The sequence below is a fragment of the Barbus barbus genome (assembly GCF_936440315.1).
Source record: "Barbus barbus genome assembly, chromosome: 2".
NCBI lineage: Eukaryota > Metazoa > Chordata > Actinopteri > Cypriniformes > Cyprinidae > Barbus > Barbus barbus.
The window spans coordinates 6,295,331-6,317,708 of record NC_136730.1 but is presented as its reverse complement, the minus strand read 5'-3'; the positions used below and the strand labels follow the sequence as shown (position 1 = coordinate 6,317,708).

At 37.9% G+C, this 22,378-nt stretch overlaps 2 protein-coding genes across 2 annotated transcripts; one reads left to right on the top strand and one right to left on the bottom strand.

The window, feature by feature from the left end:
* The first annotated feature begins 3,932 nt into the window (after window positions 1-3,932).
* Window positions 3,933-6,016, top strand: LOC306882862 (uncharacterized protein). Its single transcript, XM_079437837.1, has 4 exons — window positions 3,933-4,121; window positions 4,333-4,605; window positions 4,837-4,935; window positions 5,045-6,016. Exons 1-4 carry the CDS (start codon window positions 4,010-4,012, stop codon window positions 5,080-5,082), a joined length of 522 nt encoding a protein of 173 aa, XP_079293963.1. The 5' UTR covers window positions 3,933-4,009; the 3' UTR covers window positions 5,083-6,016.
* Window positions 6,017-12,256: 6,240 nt separating this feature from the next.
* On the bottom strand, window positions 12,257-21,593 carry LOC306884391 (uncharacterized protein). The gene is made up of 3 exons (XM_079440207.1): window positions 21,406-21,593; window positions 19,924-20,688; window positions 12,257-17,784 (listed from the first exon to the last, which is right to left on the bottom strand). Exons 1-3 carry the CDS (start codon window positions 21,437-21,439, stop codon window positions 12,380-12,382), a joined length of 6,204 nt encoding a protein of 2,067 aa, XP_079296333.1. The 5' UTR covers window positions 21,440-21,593; the 3' UTR covers window positions 12,257-12,379.
* Window positions 21,594-22,378: the final 785 nt, after the last annotated feature.

Genomic DNA, 22,378 nt, shown 5'->3' with positions numbered 1-22,378 from the left:
TACTCTACACCTGTTTCATGTGTTTGTTTTATTTACAAGTAATTTTATGTTGTTTAGGGTGAATGTTAGTATTAATTTCATAATTTGATGCTATGATGTCGATTGTTTTATTTTATGAATGTCAATTCATTACAATTTCCAATATTGTTTATTCATCTGTTCTAGCTCTTACGGTGTTGTGAAGTCTATAAGGACAATAAACACAGTAAGGAAGACAGTACAACATCAGTGCACGAGTTAAATCCTTTAATCTTCAACCGGGCTGTTACACCTCAACACTTCCTAGGTCCTCCCTAGCAACCATTGTCGAGCACCTTAGCAACCAAAATCCAAAGAGGGATATCTTCCATTCTGAATGTCAAAGAGGCATGGGAGTTGGTTTATGTTACATGGTAGAGAGAGAGAGAGAGAGAGAGAGAGAGAGAGAGTACACATTTCAGTTAGTTTTTTTTTCTGTTGTGTTTGTTGCACATTTTGATGCCTTGATGACAGGGGTAGGGGGCTCCCATATAAAGCACTGGCTTCCCCACTCAAATTCAGATGCAGTGTGCATTCCATGATGGGTTTGAACAAAACCAAAACTAGGTACAGTTTGACTCTGGATGAAACACTATTATCTATCATGACAGTGCTTTATGTGGGAGTCCTCTACGTCATCAGGCATCAAAATGTGCAACAAACATTTACAACAGAAAAAAAGAAGCATAAGCTGAAATGTGTACTTTTTATTTTTGATACATTTGTATTTTTAAATACATAAATACAATGAACAATAAGTCAAATTGAACTGCTTGCAAAAACTTGGCTGCTGTAAATATTTGAGTTGCTCCTCCCCTTTGACTTGCCTCTCCCCTTTGAGTGACTCCTACCCTTTGCGTTGCCCCTCCCCTAATCTCACTCCAAACTTTCGCTATAACTTGAGAGCCCTGGGGACGTGCTTTTACGTCAGTGAGAGGTGGTGTACAGATGTAACTGTGTTAAAGAAGATGTGCTGTTCAGATCTAGAAACGCTCTTCACTAACTGCAAGCCGTTCTGTTCTCCGCGGGAGTTCTACATTCCACCGCAAGTGCACATGAGCACAGCTTTACAGAAACTCGCTGATCTGATCACAGACACAGAACAACAACACCCAGACTCTGTTTTAATAATTCCTAGGGACTTTAATAAAGCAAATCTCTCCTGCGAACTGCCAAAATACAGACAGGACAGCACATGTCCCACCAGAGACAGTAATATATTGGATCACTGTTACACAACAATAAAGGACGCATATCACTCTGTCCAACGCGCAGCTTTAGGACTCTCTGATCACTGTTTGGTTTATCTTATTCCAACCTACAGGCAGAAACTTAAATCTGCAAAACCTGTATTAAGATCTGTTAAAAGATGGGACTAACGAAACAGAGTGGGATTTACAAGCCTGTTTCAACCTCACTGATTGGACTGTTTTTTAAGCTGCTGCCACCAATCTGGACGAGCTCACAGAGACTGTAACATCTTATATCAGTTTCTGTGAGGACATGTGCATTCCTTCCAGGACTCATTTAACCTACAACAATGACAAACCATGGTTCACTGCAAAACTCAGACAGCTCCATCAGTAAAATCACTCTGGATCCCTCACATTCAGCACACTCCCTCTTTGAACTGTTGCTGTCTGGTCGACTCTACAGAGCTCTGAGAACCAGAACGACCAGACACAGGAACAGTTTCTTCCCTCAGGCAATCCATCTCATGAACACTTGACAGTAAACGCGGAACACACAACTCTATTATACATTATTTATTCACCACACTTATTTCAAATTTGCACATATCAGACCTGTACACACATAATTGTCTATATTATATAATGTGTTTTTGTTGTTTTGTACATTGCTTATTTGGATATTTGGATATTATTATTTTAAAAAAGTCGTGACGTATTGTCAAGTATGGTGACCCATACTCGAAATTGGTGCTCTGCGTTTAACCCATCCAAGTGCACACACACAGCAGTGAGTAGTGAACAAATGCACACACGCACACACACACACACACCGTGAACACACACCCGGAGCAGTGGGCAGCCATGCTGCAGCGCCCGGGGAGCAATTGGGGGTTCGGTGCCTTGCTCAAGGGCACCTCAGTCGTGGTATTGAGGGTGGAGAGAGCGCTGGACATTCACTCCCCCCACCTACAATTCCTGCCGGCCGGGGACTCGAACCCGCAACCTTACGATTACGAGTCGGACTCTCTAACCATTAGGCCACGACTTCCCCCCTTACCACTGAGCTATACCCCCTTCCTTAATATCTGTGTCTTGTCCTGTTGCTGTCTTTCTGTTGCACTGTGGAGCTCTGTCACTAAAACAAATTCCTCCTATGTGTAAACATACTTGGCCAATAAAGCTCATTCTGATTCTGATTCTGATAAGTACTTAACTAGGTAATTACTCTGTATTATGGACACCTTAAAATAAAGTGTTACCAATTTTTTTTTTATTATTATTATTATTATTAATGATATTTTCAACTCAAAAGTAAATATGCCAGTAATGTATGTAATGTAGGTTATTTCAATAAATTTAAAATAGTTTCTTTGTAAATAAATGAATAAATTCAATCAAACTTACTAATGCCTTCCCCAATCTCACATAAGTCTTTGCATAAGAAGTTGTCGCCTGAGGAATCTGTGTTTTGGCAGATAAGAGTAGCCTAAAAAAAAATGCTTCTTTAAATGTTTTTAATACATAACAGTTACTTTTAAATTTGTAACTTTTAAAAGTTTAAAAAACTAAAAAAAAAAATTAGCATTACTCCATAAAAGATAACTAATTGTGTTACTTCATTACTTTTTATGGAAAGTAACATATTATGTTACATTTGGGTTACTTTTCCTCACCTAGACTGGGCTTGATTATTTGTTTTTTAATAACAAATAACCCAAAAGTTATATTTTTGACAACTGTACGGGCCCTTTCATACCAAAAGTGAAATTAATAAGCCTCAGCCTGAAGTAAGTGGCTCTGACTTTGCACGTCACTCCCAATTTCTCTCAACTTGAGGACAGGAGGGATGTCAGTGAATAAATGCTAAAACAAAGTATCTTGCATTACTTATTTGAAAAAGTACATCAGATATTTCATTGTAAATTTAAAAGTAATGTGTTACTTTACTAGTTACTTGAAAAAAGTAATCTGATTACGTAACTCATATTCATTTTTACTTTGTAACTATTTACACAGTCAACAAGTGTATGATGCCTATAGTGTTTTAGAATCTGTTCTGATTGAACTATTAAAAAGTGAATGTTGCATATTAATTTTGTTTTGTTTTTAAAGGTATTACAAATATACAAAAGGTATTTTGTGTACTTCTATGGATCAATGCACTCGTTTATTTTACATAAAAATTAAGAAAATGCAAATATTATCTAACTACTGTTTACACAGTGCAAATATTTTTTATTTTTTTTGCTATTTACACTTATGTCACACTTATAAATGTTACACAGTAACATTTATATAGCACATATTGCACATCTAGCATCTGCCTATAATTACAGGAAATAAGCTGAAAGGTGTCGAAAAGTTTACACCTTAAGATAAATGATAGAAGTCGTAAGTCAGGGGTTCCCAGACACGTTCCTGGAGCCTCCCCAACGCTGCACATTTTGCATGTCTCCTTTGTCTGACACACCCATTTCAGGTCTTGGAGTTTCTACTAATGAGCTGATGAGTTAAATCAGGTGTGATTGATAAAAGAGACATGCAAACTGTGCAGTGTTGGGGAGGCTCCAGGAGCGAGTTTAGGAACCCCTGTCGTAAGTAGTCATACACAGGGACTGAAGGCTGTTCATTAACTCTAAAATTGTGAAATATTTACAGACAAACCCAAAGTAACTGTAAAGCCCCAGAGTTCAGTGTTCACTGGAGACACAGTTACTCTGAGCTGTGACGTGGGACAGTCAACTGGATGGACAATTTTCTGGTACAAAGACTTTAAAAGAATAAAAACGGGTCATGAAATGGAAATACTGAGTAATGTGGATATCTCTTATGGAGGAAAGTATGCGTGCAGTGCACGAAAAGGGAAGTACTTCACAATTCAAAGTCACAGAGTTGTGCTAACAGTAAGAGGTAAGTGCTATTTTGTGGAGTTTTTTTTTAACTGGCAGTCTAATTTTGAAGTTGCTATAATATTATGCAAATTAATATAATCTATCAACAAGCATCAAGTATCATGTGCAGTCAGTTCATTTAAAATCCAGTTAATCTTATAAAGCCTAGTGTCATTTAGAATTGATGAAAGTTTTTCAAACATGTGAAGTGTGTCCTGCGATCTTTGCAGAGAGACCCAAGCCTGTAGTGGGGGTTCGGCCTGATGGACGTGTGTTCAGAGGACAGACGGTCACACTCACTTGTCACATTCAGGAGACAGACGTCAGCAGCTGGATCTACAGCTGGAATAAAGATGATTCAGTGATTCATGTCAGTCAATCACAGGAATACAGAATCAGTTCTGTTAATGAATCTCACACGGGTAATTACAGCTGTTCTGGAAACGAGACCCAAGGATCACGATACTCACACACCAGTGATGAAGTTACACTGACCGTATCAGGTGAGAGTGAGAATCTCTTCTTGACATCACTCTCACGTTAAATTCAGCGTTAAATTCAGACACAAATCAACTCCATATTACATTCATGGAAGAATTACTGCTCACTAAGATCAGCGTATCTTGTTAAATTTGTATACTTTAACAAAACAACAAGTCCTATTAAATCTCTTAGATAGGTCTAACATGTTTTGATGTTCATGAAATTGTCTGATTGTATTTCATGTTTTTAAGCTCCATCATCAATTCTCAAACTGCTCAGTTTTCTGCTGGCAGCTTCTCCATATCTGCTAGTGTCCATCATACTGGGAGTCAAATGCTACAGAGCTCATGGTGAGATCTCTCTCTTTCTCATCTGTTCTTCTACAGATGAGTTTAATCTGATCTGTCGTTGTTAACTTTTATTAAAATGTCACTTATTCCAAGTTTGGGTGTTTTACAGTTCAGACTGATGATCAGTATGCTGTCACAGAGGAGTGAAAGTCTACAGCTGTGATGAATGTATCCCATCAGTATTCTGTTTTTCTGTTTAACAATATTAACAATATTATTCCTTCTGAATTAGACAGTAATATGTAGGTTCAAATGAACTCTGCTTGAATCACATTAGTTCTTTTAAATCTTTGCATTACACACTGTAAAACTTCTAAGCCAAATTCTAACAGTAACATACCATTGAAAACAATGCATTGTTTCTCATTTCCTTCTGTCATTGAACATTTGGTTTTGCACTGGTTTGTTCCTGTTCATGTTGCCTCAAGTTAAAATAGGTATGATCCCAAAAAATATCAATGGTGTAGTGCTTCATCATTACAAAATATTAATTTTACAGAACATAAGAAATGATTATGTGATGTTTTCATTGATTACATATGGTTTAATGTTAAGATATAATATTACAGTTTAAATACTACAAATGACTTTAGAACAACTATCATCTAAAATCATATCAAAAGTTAAGATTTCTGAGAATCTCTGAGATTAATGAGAATGTTGTGCTGGTGGGAAAAACCTGCCAAATCATCTTCATCTGGTTTGTAGCATGCATCTGTTAATGGTATTGAATGCAATTTGATGTGTAAATGAGAGAGTGAAGTTAATTTTTTACCACTAAAAATGAATTTTGTTTAATATCTTCAGATTAGAGAACCTGTCCTCTAAATTTTCCCCAGGTGAGGACAGTAATATGGACGTTTGGAGCAAAAATCATCAGCACTATGGGTATTTTCTAAGTGTACATTGGTTGTAAACTTGTTACTGCGGTGCATTATGGGATAAAATGGGTGCACTCGAAAACATCCACTGTGGTTTTAGACACGAATACAAATGGCTGTCCCCTCAAAACGATTTTGAACAGTGAGAAGTGATTACAAGTTGTTGCCAGTTGTTGTTTTTTTTTCATGTGATTCAATGTTCTGCCTTGTGAAGTGTGAATAAAATTAAATTTGATAAGCCATTGATTGATTTGCCTACATGCTTGTCCAGGCCAAATCGAAATACAATATGCACGTTACCAGAAGTCAGAAGCTTTTTAAGGTACCAAAAAAAAAGAAAGAAAGAAATGACATAAAATTGCAAAAATTGTCTTTTATTCATGGTCCACATGTAAATGTGGCTAAAGGTTGGACTTTACTCATGAATTTGCTGATCTGAGGGCAGTTTTGTAGTTTTCTCCAAGCGTGATGCGAGATTTTAAATTAGGAAACCTGTACCTAGATCAGCATTTACGAGAAGATCAGCATGATCCATCATAAATTATATGTCTGCCCTCAGAGACATCAGTTTGACCTTTATTGTTTCGCTGCACACTGCGCTGAAAACAGCATCTGACGTTCTTGAAAACAGAAATACAAGCACCAAAGGGGGTGTTTTAAAGGGCATCTGGAGGGTCAGGGTCTCTCAAGGGTAGATGGGCCTATGCCAGACAGGCATTTATAAAATAAGGCATTATTTGGGCTCAATGTATTAAAAAACGTGTTGCATTATAGCGACGAACATTATTTTACTCTATTGTTTAATATGATCACATTTATTGCTACTGTGTCTACCAGTGTCTACATGGATGGACCCTTTTCACAACCGACACATTTGCGATATGAGCAAAAATTAATATCTCTGTATTTTTTGCCTGATTTGCGGTATACGGTATATATTTTGGTATTTTGGATTTGGATTCAACAAATAAAGTGAATGTAAGCATGCATATATTATATGGGTTAAAATATAATTACATTCTAACACTGTAACATTGCAATCTAAAAACAAAAATAATGCTTTTAACCCTTTCATGCATGGTGTCCACATTTGTGGACAGTTAATTTAACTCCATTTAGGGTATATTTATCATGGTAATTTTCTCCAAACCACTTGAGGGCAGTGTCAGTAGATTGACAGCAATATTATAACCAGAGCTGGGTAGTAACTGATTACATGTAATCTGGATTATGTAATTAGATTCCAAAAAATTAAGTACTTGTAATTAGATTACATTACATTTTAAAATACTCGTAATCAGACTACAGATACTTTTTTATGGATTACATGATTACATATTATTCACACAATAGCAATATATTATTCATAATCCATTGATTTTCCCTAATTTCTCTTTTGCATCTTTTAAATTTTCCTTTCTAAAATAGCCTACTGATTATATACATATTAGATATGTATATATAGTCCAGTTTTGTGGACATTCACACAAAGATCAGTCATTAGCCAGGTGGCGACGGCATTTGACCACTGGATTTACAAAAATCATTTCAGGTTTAAGAAGGGTTTCAACATTGCATCAACTACTGATGAACACATTCATTTTATTTGAATTATTACTCTGTAGGTTTTTTAATCATGTCTTATTAATTATAACTAATTCAAATGCACATGTTTATGTTATTTCTTAGTTACATGTAATTCAGGCATTCCAAAACTTTTTGTCATCTAAACCTCATCCACCAAATATATTTGCTTTAAGTACATGTGCAGTATAAGCACGTTATGACTGCATGTGCGCATTGGCTGGTCTAGCCTGAAAAACAAGCTTTTTAAACGCTATTTGAGCATAAGAAACAACATTCATGGGGCAATTAATTTCAGATTTTTGTTGCTGTTTTGACATATGTAATTTAATTGTGAGCTCAGCAGGCAGTTTTTAAGATTTCAGGATTCCCCCATTCATTAAGATTGTTTAAGTCTTGTACGAGCTGCCCGGAGGCGTTACAAATATGGCCGCAGAGTGAAGAGACTTTCCTCGAAAAGGAGTTTGTTTTAAAATTATTAATTTTCAACTCACAACCCCCCTGCAGTTCCTTTATGAACCCTAGTTTAGGAAATCTTGATGTAATATAATGTTTAATGCACTTCATGTTGTAAATTACAATGAATGCAACAAGTTTTCTTACTCTTTGCATTTTTTTTTACATCATTATGGTACAAGATGCTATTTCATTTTTATTTGTAAGTAATCTACCCAGCTCTGATTGTAACAGTGGCTACTATCTTGCATTCCAAATATTCATTGCTTGATGACATAATCAATCCAAGATGGCTGACAGCGATAGCCATGTGCTAAATGTCCCATGGCATATCTATGAAAAACTTTTATACAAGGAGGTCAATTGAGGGGAAAAAAAATAGTATGTACAGTAAAGTATGATGAATATGTTAGTATTTTATAAACTAAAATTTAGAGTAAAATGTAGTTTTTATTCACCAAAAACAGTGCTCTGTGTAAAGGGAGAACATCTTACAAGATCAAATATTTGTCAATGTGCTAAGAATCTGTTGATGCATGGTCTTGTCAGTCTCAGTGGTGTAGTGCAGGGTATATTCAGGTATACGGCGAATCAGTCGGCTTTGCCTACTTCTAAATACCCTCTGATGCGCATTCAGTAGTGACTCGCATTAGCCAAAATCATGACAGTCCACCACATGAGTTGCTAATCAAATCGTCTGTGAATAAATGCAAATATTCCCAAAAAACACCCAGTGATGCGGCTTCCCTTCAAATATGATTGATGATTGCGCCGGTGCCTGCTTTGTCCCGAGAGTGACAGAGATGCTGCCTCTTCAACTACAACTTCGAATAAAGACGTCAGCCAAAGTGAGCACTCTTTAACCTTCATCCATCCCTCCCGAACCTATAACCCAAGTGTCCCTCGCGGGTCAAAATGACCCGAAGGCCTTCAACGCTAGTTTTTTTTTTTTTTTTTCAGTCCTGAATTTATTTATTTTTTCTAATTACTTATGTAGGTTTTGTTATTATTTTTAGTGATTTTTTATTTAATTTTCCTTAAATTCTGGATTTTTTAATGCAAATTAGCATATTTGCATACATAATTTCACAAAAAAAAAAAAAAAAAAGACAATTTCTACTTTAAACATCATTATCCATCAGGAACTGGGTCACTGAGTGTCTCTGAGGCCATCTGGCTGTGAAAAATGAGAAAAAATTGCATTTATATTTTCAGCCACTAGATGGGCCTATTGAATCCTATGGAGAGTCTCAACTGAGCTCTAAAAGTGAAATCTACACCAACTTGAGGCTTCATTTAGCTTTCAGATTTATATCAAGGCTTTCATATATATATATATATAAACATTTAAAAAATTATATTTTGTAAAAAAAAAAAAAAAAAAAAAAAATGTATACTGGATTTTAATCCAAACATACGCATATCCTTAAATTTTTATAAATATGTAATAAATGTAAAAGATACATTTGAAAATACAAATATGATATCAAATGATTGGTCTTCACCTCATCACTCAAATTTAATTGTGTTTGGTCAAAAAAAAGCCAAAATTATATTCATTTCCCAGCAGAAACATTATTTATGATATAATGTATGTCTATGGGAGTGTGTGTACCATGTGTGTGTGTGTGTGCCTGTGTGTATGGATATGTGAGTTTTTTCTGCATTGGGGACATTCTGCAGTCTCAGCCCTTCGTTTGGGTCTGCATATGCATCTTTTCTGGATTGTGTCAGATTTTGTATGGTAAAATGACCTCAGAGTCAGAGCATAAGTATCAGTGTAATTAGAAATGATACTATAAGAATCAGACTACCCAGGAGGGGTCACCGTGAATTAGCCTACCTCTCATCTCGGCAAATCACGTGAATGTAAGCAGAGTCAGTCTGGGGCGTGAGAGCATGTCACTGGAGGCACGCAAAGTGGCAAAATAATAATTAAATATTGATTTCTAATTTGAATCAGTACATTATAATATGAAAAGAAAAATCAAAAGGACCAGGTTTTTGCGATCAGATATTTTTTAAACCGGTAAACTCCTGTAAACGTTTCAGTCCAAGGATCCAGTAAACGAATGCGTTCAAACAGAAAGTTTAAAATGGCTCTAATACAAAGAAAACCCGACTGATTTCATCAGAGATTCTGGAGAGTCGTTTCAGCTTGTATTTGGCTTAAAAGCACAAGTGTTTTATAATGGATTTTTTGCACTATATATAAATTGTAAAAGGTATGGGGGAGTGGGGATCTTACATTTGCCTGTCACTGCTATGGGAGAACCAGTCAGTCAAACATATATAAGGCGTTCATCCTTTCACTTAAAAAAAATGGGGGCATAAAAAGAGTGGCCTATACCCACTTCTCCAGGCACCACTACACCACACCACTGCTCCTTACTCTCCACCCGTGTTCAGTCAAATTGGACTGCAACAAGACTTGTGTTTTTTTTTTTTCTACAGAATTGGGCTACTTTTAAACTGCTGCCATGGGTTGATTTTCCTCCCGTGGGTTAAAGGCTTGAAATATTGAATATAGGGCCTAAATGAAATTTAACTGAAATGCTTGTATTGAAATATTTTTCACTCTACCATTCTACCATAAACATATTCTGGATGTTAAGTTTTGTGAAGGAGGGCCACTGGTAGGAAGCCTTTGAGTGTGTATGAAGCATAACAGCATAACAGTGACTGTAAAATATGTATTTTAGGGATGGAAATGAGTTTTGATATTTGGGACTACTTTGTGCTGCTTTTCACTGGCTATTGGGGCTAGTTTTGTCACTTGGCAACCCTGTTGTAGATACCCCCCCCCCCCCCCCCCCCCCCCCCCAACTCATAACCCCGGCCCACCTGGAATATCACTTGGCGCACCCTTCATCTGGAGCCGGGCCTGCTGTGAAGTTTAGCGGAGAATGGCAAAGCTCATGCAGTTCTGGCAGCAAAATGGATAATGGAAATATTTCCATGGCTTTTTTAACATTACAGATGGAGAATTTAATTTAATTTAATAATTTAAAAAAAATCGATATATCGTACAAACTCGATATACCACCCAGCGCTAATTTGCACAATAATGAACTTTGTAAATTTGTCTCTTAGTCTACATGTTCTGTAACACATTCTGTAGGCTATTGCATCTCCAAGAGTCACTGTAGGCCTGAGAGAAATTACAATAAACCTATACTGACTTGTTACTTTGGGTGTTGGGAAATTGAAAAAATTGGCATTGATTTGGAAAAGTTTCATGCAGACGAATTAAAACAATGTAATTAGAACATGAAACATGAATGAAGTGTTTTACATCCTGACATGCAAAAACCTCAGCACTGCTTGATCTGATCTGACCAAAAGAGAAATGGGCATATGGTAATTGCTGTGAAATTAGGCTAATTAGAATTGTCAAGAGGTTTTATCATCCATTAGAGATAGCTGGATTCACTACACATACAATAAGCATGGCAATGAACGCACATCTGTCTAGTGGTTGAAGAGGAGACTGAATTTTTTCCTTAAACATTACCTTAAAAGGCTATAGTGCAGATAATGACTAGAAAACCCAAAATAACAATTAATGGACAAATGAAAGCAGTTGACTAATGCACTCAGACACACTTTCAGTTAGATGGTATATTATTTTCCTCCAATTGAAGTGTTTCCCTAAAATCTAACAATGTCGTCCGACGAAATAAAATCTCTACTAGATGTCATAAGTGATAAATTATAGATTCTTTCAAACGACTTGGAAATAGACCCCCTGCAGACTGATACAAACATTGTGGGGGGAAATGAAACGCTGCTGAGGAACTATTTTTCAACATTTTTCACCCGCTTGTCCGGAGGAACACCCAACGCCATGCATCGCGCAATTACCTCAGATTATATGTAAGTGTTTGGGTTTGCTGTGTGGGGGCCACTCGATGGAAAGAGTTTCTCTTTCAGACGAAACAGACCCCCTTGTTAAAGGTAATAATTTACCTGTCAGAATCGCAGCGGATGCACAGCAAGACTCCACTTCTCTGAAGCACTAATGGAAAATCCATTCTGTTTATGTTTCGGAGAATCCCTGAATATGCTTGAATCGGTGTTAAATGTAACTAATTTGTCTTCTTTATATCTTTCCAATTCCCCCAACACACTATGAGTAGTTGTGTTTACTTGAGGAAATGAATCATGTACTTTACCTCATTGCATTAGCTTTGTTCCTCATATTTGCTAATAGATTATTTGAAGATTACAACATACTATGAATAACTGTATTGATTGTGCTGCCAATGACAAAAAGGAACATCTAATGCAAGTTCGCCATCGTCTGGTAAATTTGTCAATTACATTATGCTCACATATATAACTTGCAGTAATTCTCTTTTGTCCAAAAGTAAATATTTCATTCTAAAGCAAAGTAATTTGAAAACTGTTTATTTTTCCATGTAGGTGCTGCTAACCACATAAATAATGTTTAAAGCCAAACAATCTATTGGATTTATTATCATTTAAATATTATTCTCAGTTTAAATCCTTAATGCTCATTTTTAGTCCAGCTTGTAGTATTGTCCATTGTTTCCTCCCAGCATCTCCTCAACCTTCTCCAGCAGCTTCACCACATCAGATTCACGGTGTCCATTACTAAGCACATAGCATCTATTCCCACACTTTCGAACCAGCCGCTCCAGGTCGCTGTTTCTCTTCACATGCTGCTGGACGCTCTCTCCTAATGTTTCTGCCCAGGTGAGCAGAATGATAGTGTGTCTCCATGATGCTTTTCCTATTGCAGACATGGTATGTTCCACTGCATGCCTGTACTGACCAGTGATAGACACGTAAGCGGGAATCACCAGGATGAAGGCGTGTGGTCCAGGTTGACACAGAGAGGCACTTTGAGAGAGGTGTTTTTGAAAGGTGTCTTTACTGTCAGATCCAGATCTCCATTTCAGGCCCTGAGGCTCTATGATAGTGAGCTGTCTGCCGTATATCTCTCCCCTCCAAGGGTTGTTTCTATCTGCATCAGGCCCCACGATAGTGCATCTCGCTGGGTGACGGGATGACCAGGAGTCTCGTAAAAGCATCAGCCTTAGCTCAGACACAGGCCAGGGTCTATGTAAAGTAGGTTGGAAACTGGTGCTTGAAGATTCACAGAAGTCTTCCTCACTTTCACCATCAGAATTGTCACTTTCACCATCTTCCTCTTTTTGCTTGGCCTCCAGTGTTCGTTTAACCCTTTGGTTCGTTAAAGATCCGTTGTTTGCGTGGTTTATAGCAGCCAACTCCATTTGCTCTTCACTTCTTTTGTCTTTTGCATCACAAACGCCACCATCCACTCCTACTTCTTGATACACTTGATGGATGCCTTCGACTTCAATTCGTTTTCCATTAAATTCAGCACTGTTTGTCAATTGCTGATGCCCTGAGAAAGACTCTTTTTTTATCTGTTTGAGCTCTGTGTTATACAAATACTTCTCCCATGTCTCAAGTTCCTCTCGCTTCCTTTTAATCTTGTCTTTTTCATTATTTAGCTCCAGCATTTTGCTGTCCAGTTGGTTTTGACGTTCCTCAAGCTCTTTCTCTCTCCCATCTAGTGTTGTTTTCAGGAGCTCTAGCATTTGTGTTTTATTCTCTACATCGCTTGCTTTCTTTTCCAGATCTAATTCTTGGTTCTGCAAAAGTTTGTGTTTATCCGTCATGTTATTATCTCTCACAGCGAGCTCCGATTCCCGTTGATGCAGGTATGTTTCTCTGGTATCTAAAGAACGTTCTCTGTCTTTCAAAACATCCTGCTGTTTCTTCAGACTGTGTAACATGTCTTCATGCTTTTGTTCCCTATTTTGCATGACTTGCTGTTTTTTCTCCAAATAGATTTCTTCACTCTTCAGCTTCTGCTCTCTTTGAGAAAGTGCTTCTTCGCCTTTTATCAGCTCTTGCTCTCTTTTTCCTAATGCTTCTCTAATGCTCTCAAGCTCCAGGTCACGTTCATCAAATGAAGCTGTTTGGTTTTGTTGCGTATTTTCCATATCTCGATGTTGCTCCATCAGCCTTTGACCTTTGAGTTCGAGGTCCTGCTCCCTCTGGACAAGTTCTTGCTCCCTTATCTGCAGTCCATTTATTTTTTGCAGAAGATCATATTCCTTATTACTCAACTCAGCTTGCCATTTCTCCACGTTGTGTTTGTTATTTTCAAATTCCTCAGAGATCTTTGAAAGCTGTTGGGATTTCCCCTCCCACATCTGCTCTCGTTTATTAAGTTCATTCTCTCTAGTTTCCAGATTTTCTCTGAGCATCTCCAAAGATGTTTCTTCTTCCTTAAGTCTGCATTGCTCTTTAACAAAATTCGCCTCAGTTTCCAGCAGCTCTTGTTCTCTTCTCTCCATCTGCTGTCTAAGGTTTTCCATATTTTTCTCCTGCTTTTCAGTGAGATCTTTTATTTTTTTTTCCTTGGTCTCCAATATCTTCTCCATTGCTTGTAGCTCATCCCTTTTACATTTTATCTGCTGTTCCTGTGCCTTTAAATTTTCCTCTCTATCCATAAGCTCTTCTTCTCTTTTCTCAATCTCCTCTCTCATTTGCACCAGATCTGCAGCCAGACGTTTGTTATTCTGACTCTCGTTTTCTAGATTCTTCTCCTCTTCTCTTATCTTGTACATTTGCTCTTCCAAATCCTGTTCTCGCCTATTCATTTCATCCTCTCTAGTTACCAAATCTTTTTTGCTTTGCGTTAATTTCTCTTCCTTCTTTTCTACCTCCCTCTCTCTCCTGTGAAGCTCTTGTTCTCTCTCTATCTCTTTCATCTCATGCTCTTCATGCCTTTCTCTTAGTCTTTTCTCATAATATGCCTTCATGTCTTGCATATCGCTCTCTTTCTCTTTCTCCTTCTCTTCCAGCATCCGTTTGAATTTATCTATCTTTTGTTCTAAGCCTCTAATTTCTTTCGTCTGTTTCTCATAGTGCTGAACTGAAGTCTGAAGATCTAGCTCATAGCTCTCACATTTGCGCTTCAGCTCTTTTAATTCGTTTCCAAGTCCTGCATTCATGTTTTGTAGGACATTGTTTCTTTCTTGCTCTTCCCTCGTCTGTTGTCTCAGCTCATCCAAGTGTCCTTCTGTTTCCTCATACTGTTTGTTTATGTTTTCTATTTCCTCTTCCATCATCACATTCTTTCTTTTGTAGGCCTCTATCTTTCCATCAAACTCTTCCTCTAGATGTTTTAGTTGAGCAGCAGCTTCTTCAGTATTTGCTCGAATGATGTTTTCCAGTTTTTCTATTTCTCTTCTATGTTTATGATTGATGTTTTGCAGCTGTGTGTCCATTTCTTTGTCTTTCTCCAACTCTTTTCGATTTAATTTGGTTATTTCATCCTCTTTTGTTTGTAGTTGTTCCTCTAAATGTTTTAGTTTAGCTGCACTTTCCTCATTATGTGCCTGAATACACTCTCTTAACTTTTCAATCTCTTTCTGTTTTTCGCTAATGTTTTCCTGCAGTGTGTTCATTTTTCTGTCTTTTTCCAGTTCTCTTGTTCTTAATTGGATTATTTCATTGTCTTTTATTTTGAATTCTTCCTCTAAACGCTTAAATTGAGCAGCATTCTCTTCAATATTCGTCTGCATGGTGTCTTTTAATTTTTCAGCGTTCTGCTGTTGACCAGTAATGTTTTTCTTAAGTGTGTGAATTTCTGTGTCTTTCTCCAGGTCTCTTTGTCTAAATTTGATTATTTCCTCTTCTTTTATTTTCAGCTCTTCTTCTAAATGCTTGAGTTTAGCAGCACTTTCTTCAATATGTGCCTCAATATTGTCTCTTAACTTTTCAATGTCTTTTTGTTTTTCACTAATGTTTTGCCTAAGCATGTCAATCTCTCGTTCTTTCTCCTGGTCTCTTTGTCTTAATTTTTTGTTTTCTTCTTCTTTTACCTTCAATTCTTCCTGTACAAGTTTTATTTGAGCTGCATTTTCTTCATTACTGTCTTTTAACTTTGCAATATCAGTTTGTTTTTTGCTATTGTTTAGCTTTAGTTTGTCAATGTCTTTGTCTTTTTCCAGGTCTCTTTGCTTTAATTTGTCTATTTCGTCTTCTTTTGTTTTCAACTCTTTCTTCAAAACTTGAAGTTCAGCTGCAAGTTTTTCAGTATTTGCTTGGACAGTGTCTTTTAACTTTTCTATATCCCTCTGTTTTTCTGTAATGTTTAGCTTCAGTGTCTCAATTTCTTGCTCTTTTTGCTGATCTCTTTGTCTTAGTTTGACTATTTCATCATCTTTTTGCTGAAGTTTCGTTTGTGTTTCAGCATTTCGATGCAGCTCCTTTTCTCTCTCTCTCATTGTTCGCTCTATTTCCTCATCTTTCCCCACGAGTTTATCAATGAGTGTGTTGTATTTCTCCATAGTTTCTCTATGCATTTCTCGCTCGGCTTCTGTCGTTTTCACTTGCTCCTGATAGGACATCCGTAGCTGCTCCATCTCTTTGGTCATCATCTCTATCACCTCTCTAAGCTTGTCCATCTCTTTCTCTCTCTTCTCAACTTGTTTACTGAATCTCTCGCTTTGTTCTCTTTCTCTGCTCTCAGCATTCAGTTTCACCTTCTCGATTTCTCTTAAAATGTTTTCAGTTTCATTGTCCTTTTCTTTAATTTTCTTCTCCATCTCTTGCTTTTGCCAGACAAGCTCTTCTTCATACCTGCGTTGTGATGCATCCATCTCTTTTTGAGTTTCTTCAACCTTTCCTCTCATCCTATTATTCTCTTTCTCAGCTTCCAACAGTTTGCTTTGAAGTTCATTCATCTCATCCAAGTGTGCATGCTGAATCTCAGCCTCTCTCTCTTTCCGTTCTTGCTCTTTCATGGCACCCATGCGCTCCATTTCCAGCAGTTTCATCTGAAGTTCATCCAATTTTTCTTTAAGTTCTTCCCCCTCTCGTTCTCGTTCGTCTAATCTCATCAGCAGTTGCTCTTTCTCTTTCAGTCCCTGATGGAGAGTCACCATGACTTTGCTCATTTCAGCGCTCAGCTCTTGTAACTCCCGCTCCTTGTCTTCCGTCAACCACGCCATCCTCTCTTCCAGCTCGCCCATCACGCTTCTTCTGTCATCTTCGCCTCGGTATGGTGCCTCTTCCCTCTCTGTCTTCCCAGGAGATAGCACTTTGTCTTTTTTGCGTCTTTCGAAAAACCACCGAATGCTCCTAACCTCTCGTTCCTTCATCTTCTTCAGTTCCTCCTCCTGCCGTTGAAGCTTATCGCTAAACTCCTTGACCTTCAGCTGGAATTTCTCATTCTTTTGTCTTCCTAATTCTTGAATCTCATGCACTAGTGGCGAGAATGCCTCGCAACGATTTCCTGCCACCATCTTCTCGATCTTCTCCAGAAGTTCTGTTATCTGTGTTTTGGAATTTTGAGATTCCAAACAAGAGTTACTGCTGATGACGTGGAACCTGTTTGAACATCGTTCCACCAACCAACGAAGATCCTTTCCTCCTCCTTGGATGTGCTGCTCGATGGTGACTCCCTCTCGTAGCTGGTCACCCCTCGTGAACAAAAGAAGCGTATTTCTCCAAACTGCCTCTCCCAAAAGCTCCAAGTGCTCCCGCACCGCCTGTGCTTGGATGATTGCGTCCACTCTCAATGCCAGTAGAAATGCATGAGGTCCAGGAGAACAAAGTGTGACGCTCAGTCCGATCTCTCGCTTCACTCTCTCTGGAGTTAAACCCTCAGGTCCGCCCTCCCATCCGGGCACATCCACCACCGTCACCAGTCTGTTAGAAACCTCCATCTGCTGTCTCGAACACTCCTCGGTGGCCTCTCCGTTTTGAAAGTACCCCGGTCCACCAAGGATGGTGTTCCCGGCGGAGCTTTTTCCCGTCTCCCTTTCTCCCAGCAGAACCAGTCTCAGCTCTGGGAGACGCCGTGAACCTCTGGAGAAGAGATTCTTCTCATCTAGGTCTTCAGTTTGTGGATTATCGTCTAGCAGAGACAGGAGAAACAATACAATAAAGAAAATAAATAAATGAAGCTTCTAGCTGTAAATAATGGCTTTTGTTGAAATATCATTTACATACAGTATTGTTATTATTATTGTGAAGTCTTTTTGCGAAACAAAGGTTATCTACATCACTTTGAAAATGTATTACAGGTGCATCTCAATAAATTAGAATGTCGTGAAAAAGTTCATTTTTTCTTGTAAGTTATTTCAAAATGTGAAACTTTCATATATTTTAGATTCATTGCATGTAAAGTAAAACATTTCAATTTTTTTTTTATTTTTTTTTTTATTTTGATGATTAGAGCTTACATCTGATGAAAGTCAAAAATCAGTATCTCAAAATACTAGAATATTTACATTTGAGTTTCAATTAATGACCGTCCCTACAGTATAAATTCCGGGTATCTCTTGTTCTTTGAAACCACAATAATGGGGAAGACTGCTGACTTGGCAATGATACAGAAGATGAACATTGACACCCTCCACAAAGAGAGTAAGTCACAGAGGGTCATTACTGAAAGGTGTGGCTGTTTACAGAGTGCTGTATCAAAGCATATTAAATGCAAAGTTGACTGGAAGGAAGAATTTGGGTAGGAAAAGGTGCACAAGCAACAGGGATGACCGCAAGTTTGAGAATACTGTCAAGCAAAGCTGAATGTGTTTCTGAAGTCTACAGTCAACGCAGCCATCGACCAGGACATTTTAGAGCACTTCATGCTTCCTTCTGCTGACAAGCTTTATGGAGATGCTGATTTAATTTTCCAGCAGGACTTGGCACCTGCCCACACTGCCAAAGGTACCAAAAGCTTGTTCAATGGCCATGGTGTTACTGTGCTTGATTGGCCAGCAAACTCGCCTGACCTGAACCCCATAGAGAATCTATGGGATATTGTCAAGAGGAAGATGAGAGACACCAGACCCAACAATGCAGATGAGCTGAAGGCCGCTATCAAAGCAACCTGGGCTTCCATTACACCTGAGCAGTGCCACAATCTGATCCCCTCCATGCCACGCCGAATTGAGGCAGTAATTAAAGAAAAAGGAGTCCCTACCAAGTATTGAGTACATATACAGTAAATGAACATACTTTCCAGAAGGCCAGCAATTCACTAAAAAAAATTTTTTTTATTGGTCTTATGAAGTATTCTAATTTAGTATTTAGTATTAACCTTAAATGTCTTATATAGACAAATTGCATGATTTTTATTATGTATTATTTTATTATAATTATTTTAAAAAATATAGCATTAAATAAATAATTATACATACATAAATAAATAAATGGGATTTACATAATCATTCACTTTTTAAAGGAGAAAAAAAGGGATTGTTTGGTTATTCTTACCCAAAATTATAATGAACATGCTCCAAAAAAATGATAAATAAATAAAAAACATGAAGCACCACAGAATTAGACTGAATGACTGGTGCATTATATTTAAAGTGTTTTTCAAGTGTTTACATAATAGTTTTGTGAGAGTTTTTTTTAATTATATGAAAAATTGCTGCATTTACAGAGTTTTTTTTTTTTTTTTTTATAGACAAATGTACAAACTTGGAGCAACACGAGGTGAGTAAAATCTTGAAATCTTGAGTAAATCTTGAATTTATTTATTTAAAAAATCTTTATCACGAACATCTAAAACGATAGAAAATTTAATTCTGTCAGAAGTGTAGGAAGTTGGAACCTTGTCCTATTGTTCAATGTCCTGTTTGTTCAGAAACATTTTTGCAAGTATCTGAAACTCACAGTTAGAAAATAGTTCTGACTTCTGCAAATACATTTGCACAATACTCGTACAAATACGAGGCTGTCTGTCTTTTGTCTTATTTCCCAGTACCATTATCTGAACAACCTTAAATCAAGATACATGGCATTGTTGAAAAAACTTCTTATTTTAAGCATAAATTGAGTTCATTTTGATCAATTTTAGGCTTAAAAGCTTATGTCATTTGGCTTTTCAACTAAATGTATCTTAATCGAACCTTGATCCTCTGTCCGGGTCATTTTGACTTGAGACTATTGCATTCATCTGAATGGTGCAAGACCTTGCATAAGAATACTCATGATAATTAGTAAAAATGCTAAGGAAAAACAACACTTTTCACAGTCTACTCACTCATCAGCACAGCTCTGATGGTTCCTCGGTGTGTCTGCGCCTCCATCAGCCTCTGTTTCTTCCTCCTCTCTCGAGCCCTGCGTTTGCACTCCAGCTCCAGCTCCAGAAGCAGCAGATCCGTCTCATAATGCTTCCCTCCTCTCTCTTCCACCAGCTTATCCATCTTCCTCATCAGTTCCTTCACCTGCAATCCATCGTCAGCACGCCGCTTGTTCTCCAAAACGTGGAACCTGTTCCCGCACCGCTCCAGGAGCGTCTGGAAGGCCTTTCCGCCGTTTCGGATCCTCTGTTCAATGGGAACAGAGCCCAGTTCGTCTCCTCGTGTGAACAGCACCAGCGTGTGATCCCACACTGCTTTGCCCAGCAGTTCCAGATGCTCCTCGATCTGACGATGGTATTCTGCTGTCACGGCTGTACAGGATCGCACCACTAGAAGGACGGCGTGGGGACCCGGTGGACACAAGGACATGCTTCGCTTCGTTTCTCTCCTTACCCAACCAGGAGTCCCGTTGACTGAATAGTACCATTCCCAGCCTGGAGTATCAACAACAGTAACACGCCTTCCTGCCACGTCGGCTCGCCTCTTCGCACACTCCTCGGTTGGTTTGACCGTCTCAAACCCTCCTGCCAGGCCTAGGATGGTGTTTCCAGCTGAGCTTTTCCCAGCACCTTTGCGGCCTAGTAAAACCAAGCGAAGTTCAGGAAGAGGCAAAGACTGGTGACTCAGACTTCCTCCATCGGCCTTAACTGCCTGTGGCCTCTTGTCTGTGAGAGAACGGTAATGTTTGGTTTTAATGCAAGGATACATGACTGATTAGAAAATATGAATACTTTTATTCAGCAAGGATGCATTAAATTCATCAAAAGTGATAATGAAGACAATACAAAAGATTTATATTTCAAATAATATGAATGCATTCAATTCATCAAAGAATGCAGCCCTGGTGAGCATAAAGAGTTGTTTAAATATATATATATATATATATATATATATATATATATATATATATATATATATATATAGTAAATATTAATAAAATGTGGACATTTGTATCCCAAGATGTCATGTCAGTGTCTTTTTAGTGAGACAAGGCCTGAATTACTCCAAATTGACTCCAAAATATGTACCTGAGCCATATTTAAAAATATCAGAATTTTATTGCATATAAAAAACTAAATTTCATTCATTTCAAGAATGATAGCGCAAGCACACATTTAAAGCAAAATATTTGACAAAAGCCATATGTCTGGTATGAAATGCTGTAACAAGAGATGTAGTGTTAAAAATGAGGACAGTATTGTGATATTTTGTGTTGGTTTATTGTTAGTGAAGAAACAGGTCCTACAGCATTTTAGAGATGCAGATACAAACACTTGCTTTGATATTTTGTCGAATGCAATGACTTTCAGACATGTTTCCACATTTGTTTGCATGTCCATATATGTATATATCTGCTTCAATCATGATAATGCTTATCTCACCCAAGAATGAAGGATCCTCTCTCTGCATTTCCATCTTTGTCTGTCTGTCTTCGTCTTGCTTGGTTCTTCTTTTTGAGCTATATTTTTTACTTCAACATTGTTTTACACCTCAATAACTTTTAAGCATAAGTGATTGACTTCCTAGCGATGGATGGAACAACAGTAGAGCGGAACAAAGAGCTGAATGTGGAAGCTTGATCACGTGACTAACCTGTGGTTTGCACAGGAAGCACCATCTACTGCTCGCATGGGTATGGCGGAAATCAGACAGGAGCCTTGTGGTCAGTGTTTTATGTGCATTAACTTACTAACTTACTTGATGTCATGATGCTTTGTTTTGAAGTATTATTTTATGCTCAGGAAGATTTAATTTCTGTCGAATGCATCAGGGGAGGATTTTGATCAGTTGAAACACACAAACACACATATGTGAGTGTGTGTGTGTGTGTGTGTGTGTGTGTTTATGTGTGTGTGTGTGTGTGTGTGTGTGTGTGTGTGTGTGTGTGTGTGTGTGTGTGTGTGTGTGTGTGTTATATATATAATAAATGGGCTTTTCATGAAAATGTTTGGTGGGACTAGCAGGTCATATGTGTGTGTATATATATATTATTACACACACACACACACACACACACACATACACACACACATATGACCTGCTAGTCCCACCAAATATTTTCATGAAAAGCCCATTTATAAGCTGTAGACTTGTGTCCAACCTGTATTATGCAACTAGATTTGACTTGCTTCTTAATCTGCTTTGACAAGCTCTCATATTGTACCAAGACATTACATCTTCTGCGTTAAAGTTCATGGTGAAAGAAAGTTGCCTGTTCTCCAGTGCTGCTGTTCAATCTAAAGGTGAGCTCATGCCTGTGACTCATACTCTCCCAAAGCATCTGAAGGGGTCCGAAAATCATGTTTCCCCTTAGAAACTTTGGCAAAACAAGATATTTCCATATAGAACGCCTGA

What these genes read in the sequence shown, in the direction of transcription:
- LOC306884391 (XM_079440207.1), bottom strand. Translation starts at nt 21,439, where the DNA reads ATGGAAATGCAGAGAGAGGATCCTTCATTCTTGG. An exon ending in AGAGGATCCTTCATTCTTGG is followed by an intron (nt 20,689 to 21,405) that starts GTGAGATAAGCA and finishes GTTCTCTCACAG; the next exon opens with ACAAGAGGCCACAGGCAGTT. An exon ending in CATCAGAGCTGTGCTGATGA is followed by an intron (nt 17,785 to 19,923) that starts GTGAGTAGACTG and finishes TGTCTCTGCTAG; the next exon opens with ACGATAATCCACAAACTGAA.
- LOC306882862 (XM_079437837.1), top strand. Translation starts at nt 4,010, where the DNA reads ATGGAAATACTGAGTAATGTGGATATCTCTTATGGAGGAAAGTATGCG. An exon ending in AGTTACACTGACCGTATCAG is followed by an intron (nt 4,606 to 4,836) that starts GTGAGAGTGAGA and finishes CATGTTTTTAAG; the next exon opens with CTCCATCATCAATTCTCAAA. An exon ending in CAAATGCTACAGAGCTCATG is followed by an intron (nt 4,936 to 5,044) that starts GTGAGATCTCTC and finishes GGTGTTTTACAG; the next exon opens with TTCAGACTGATGATCAGTAT.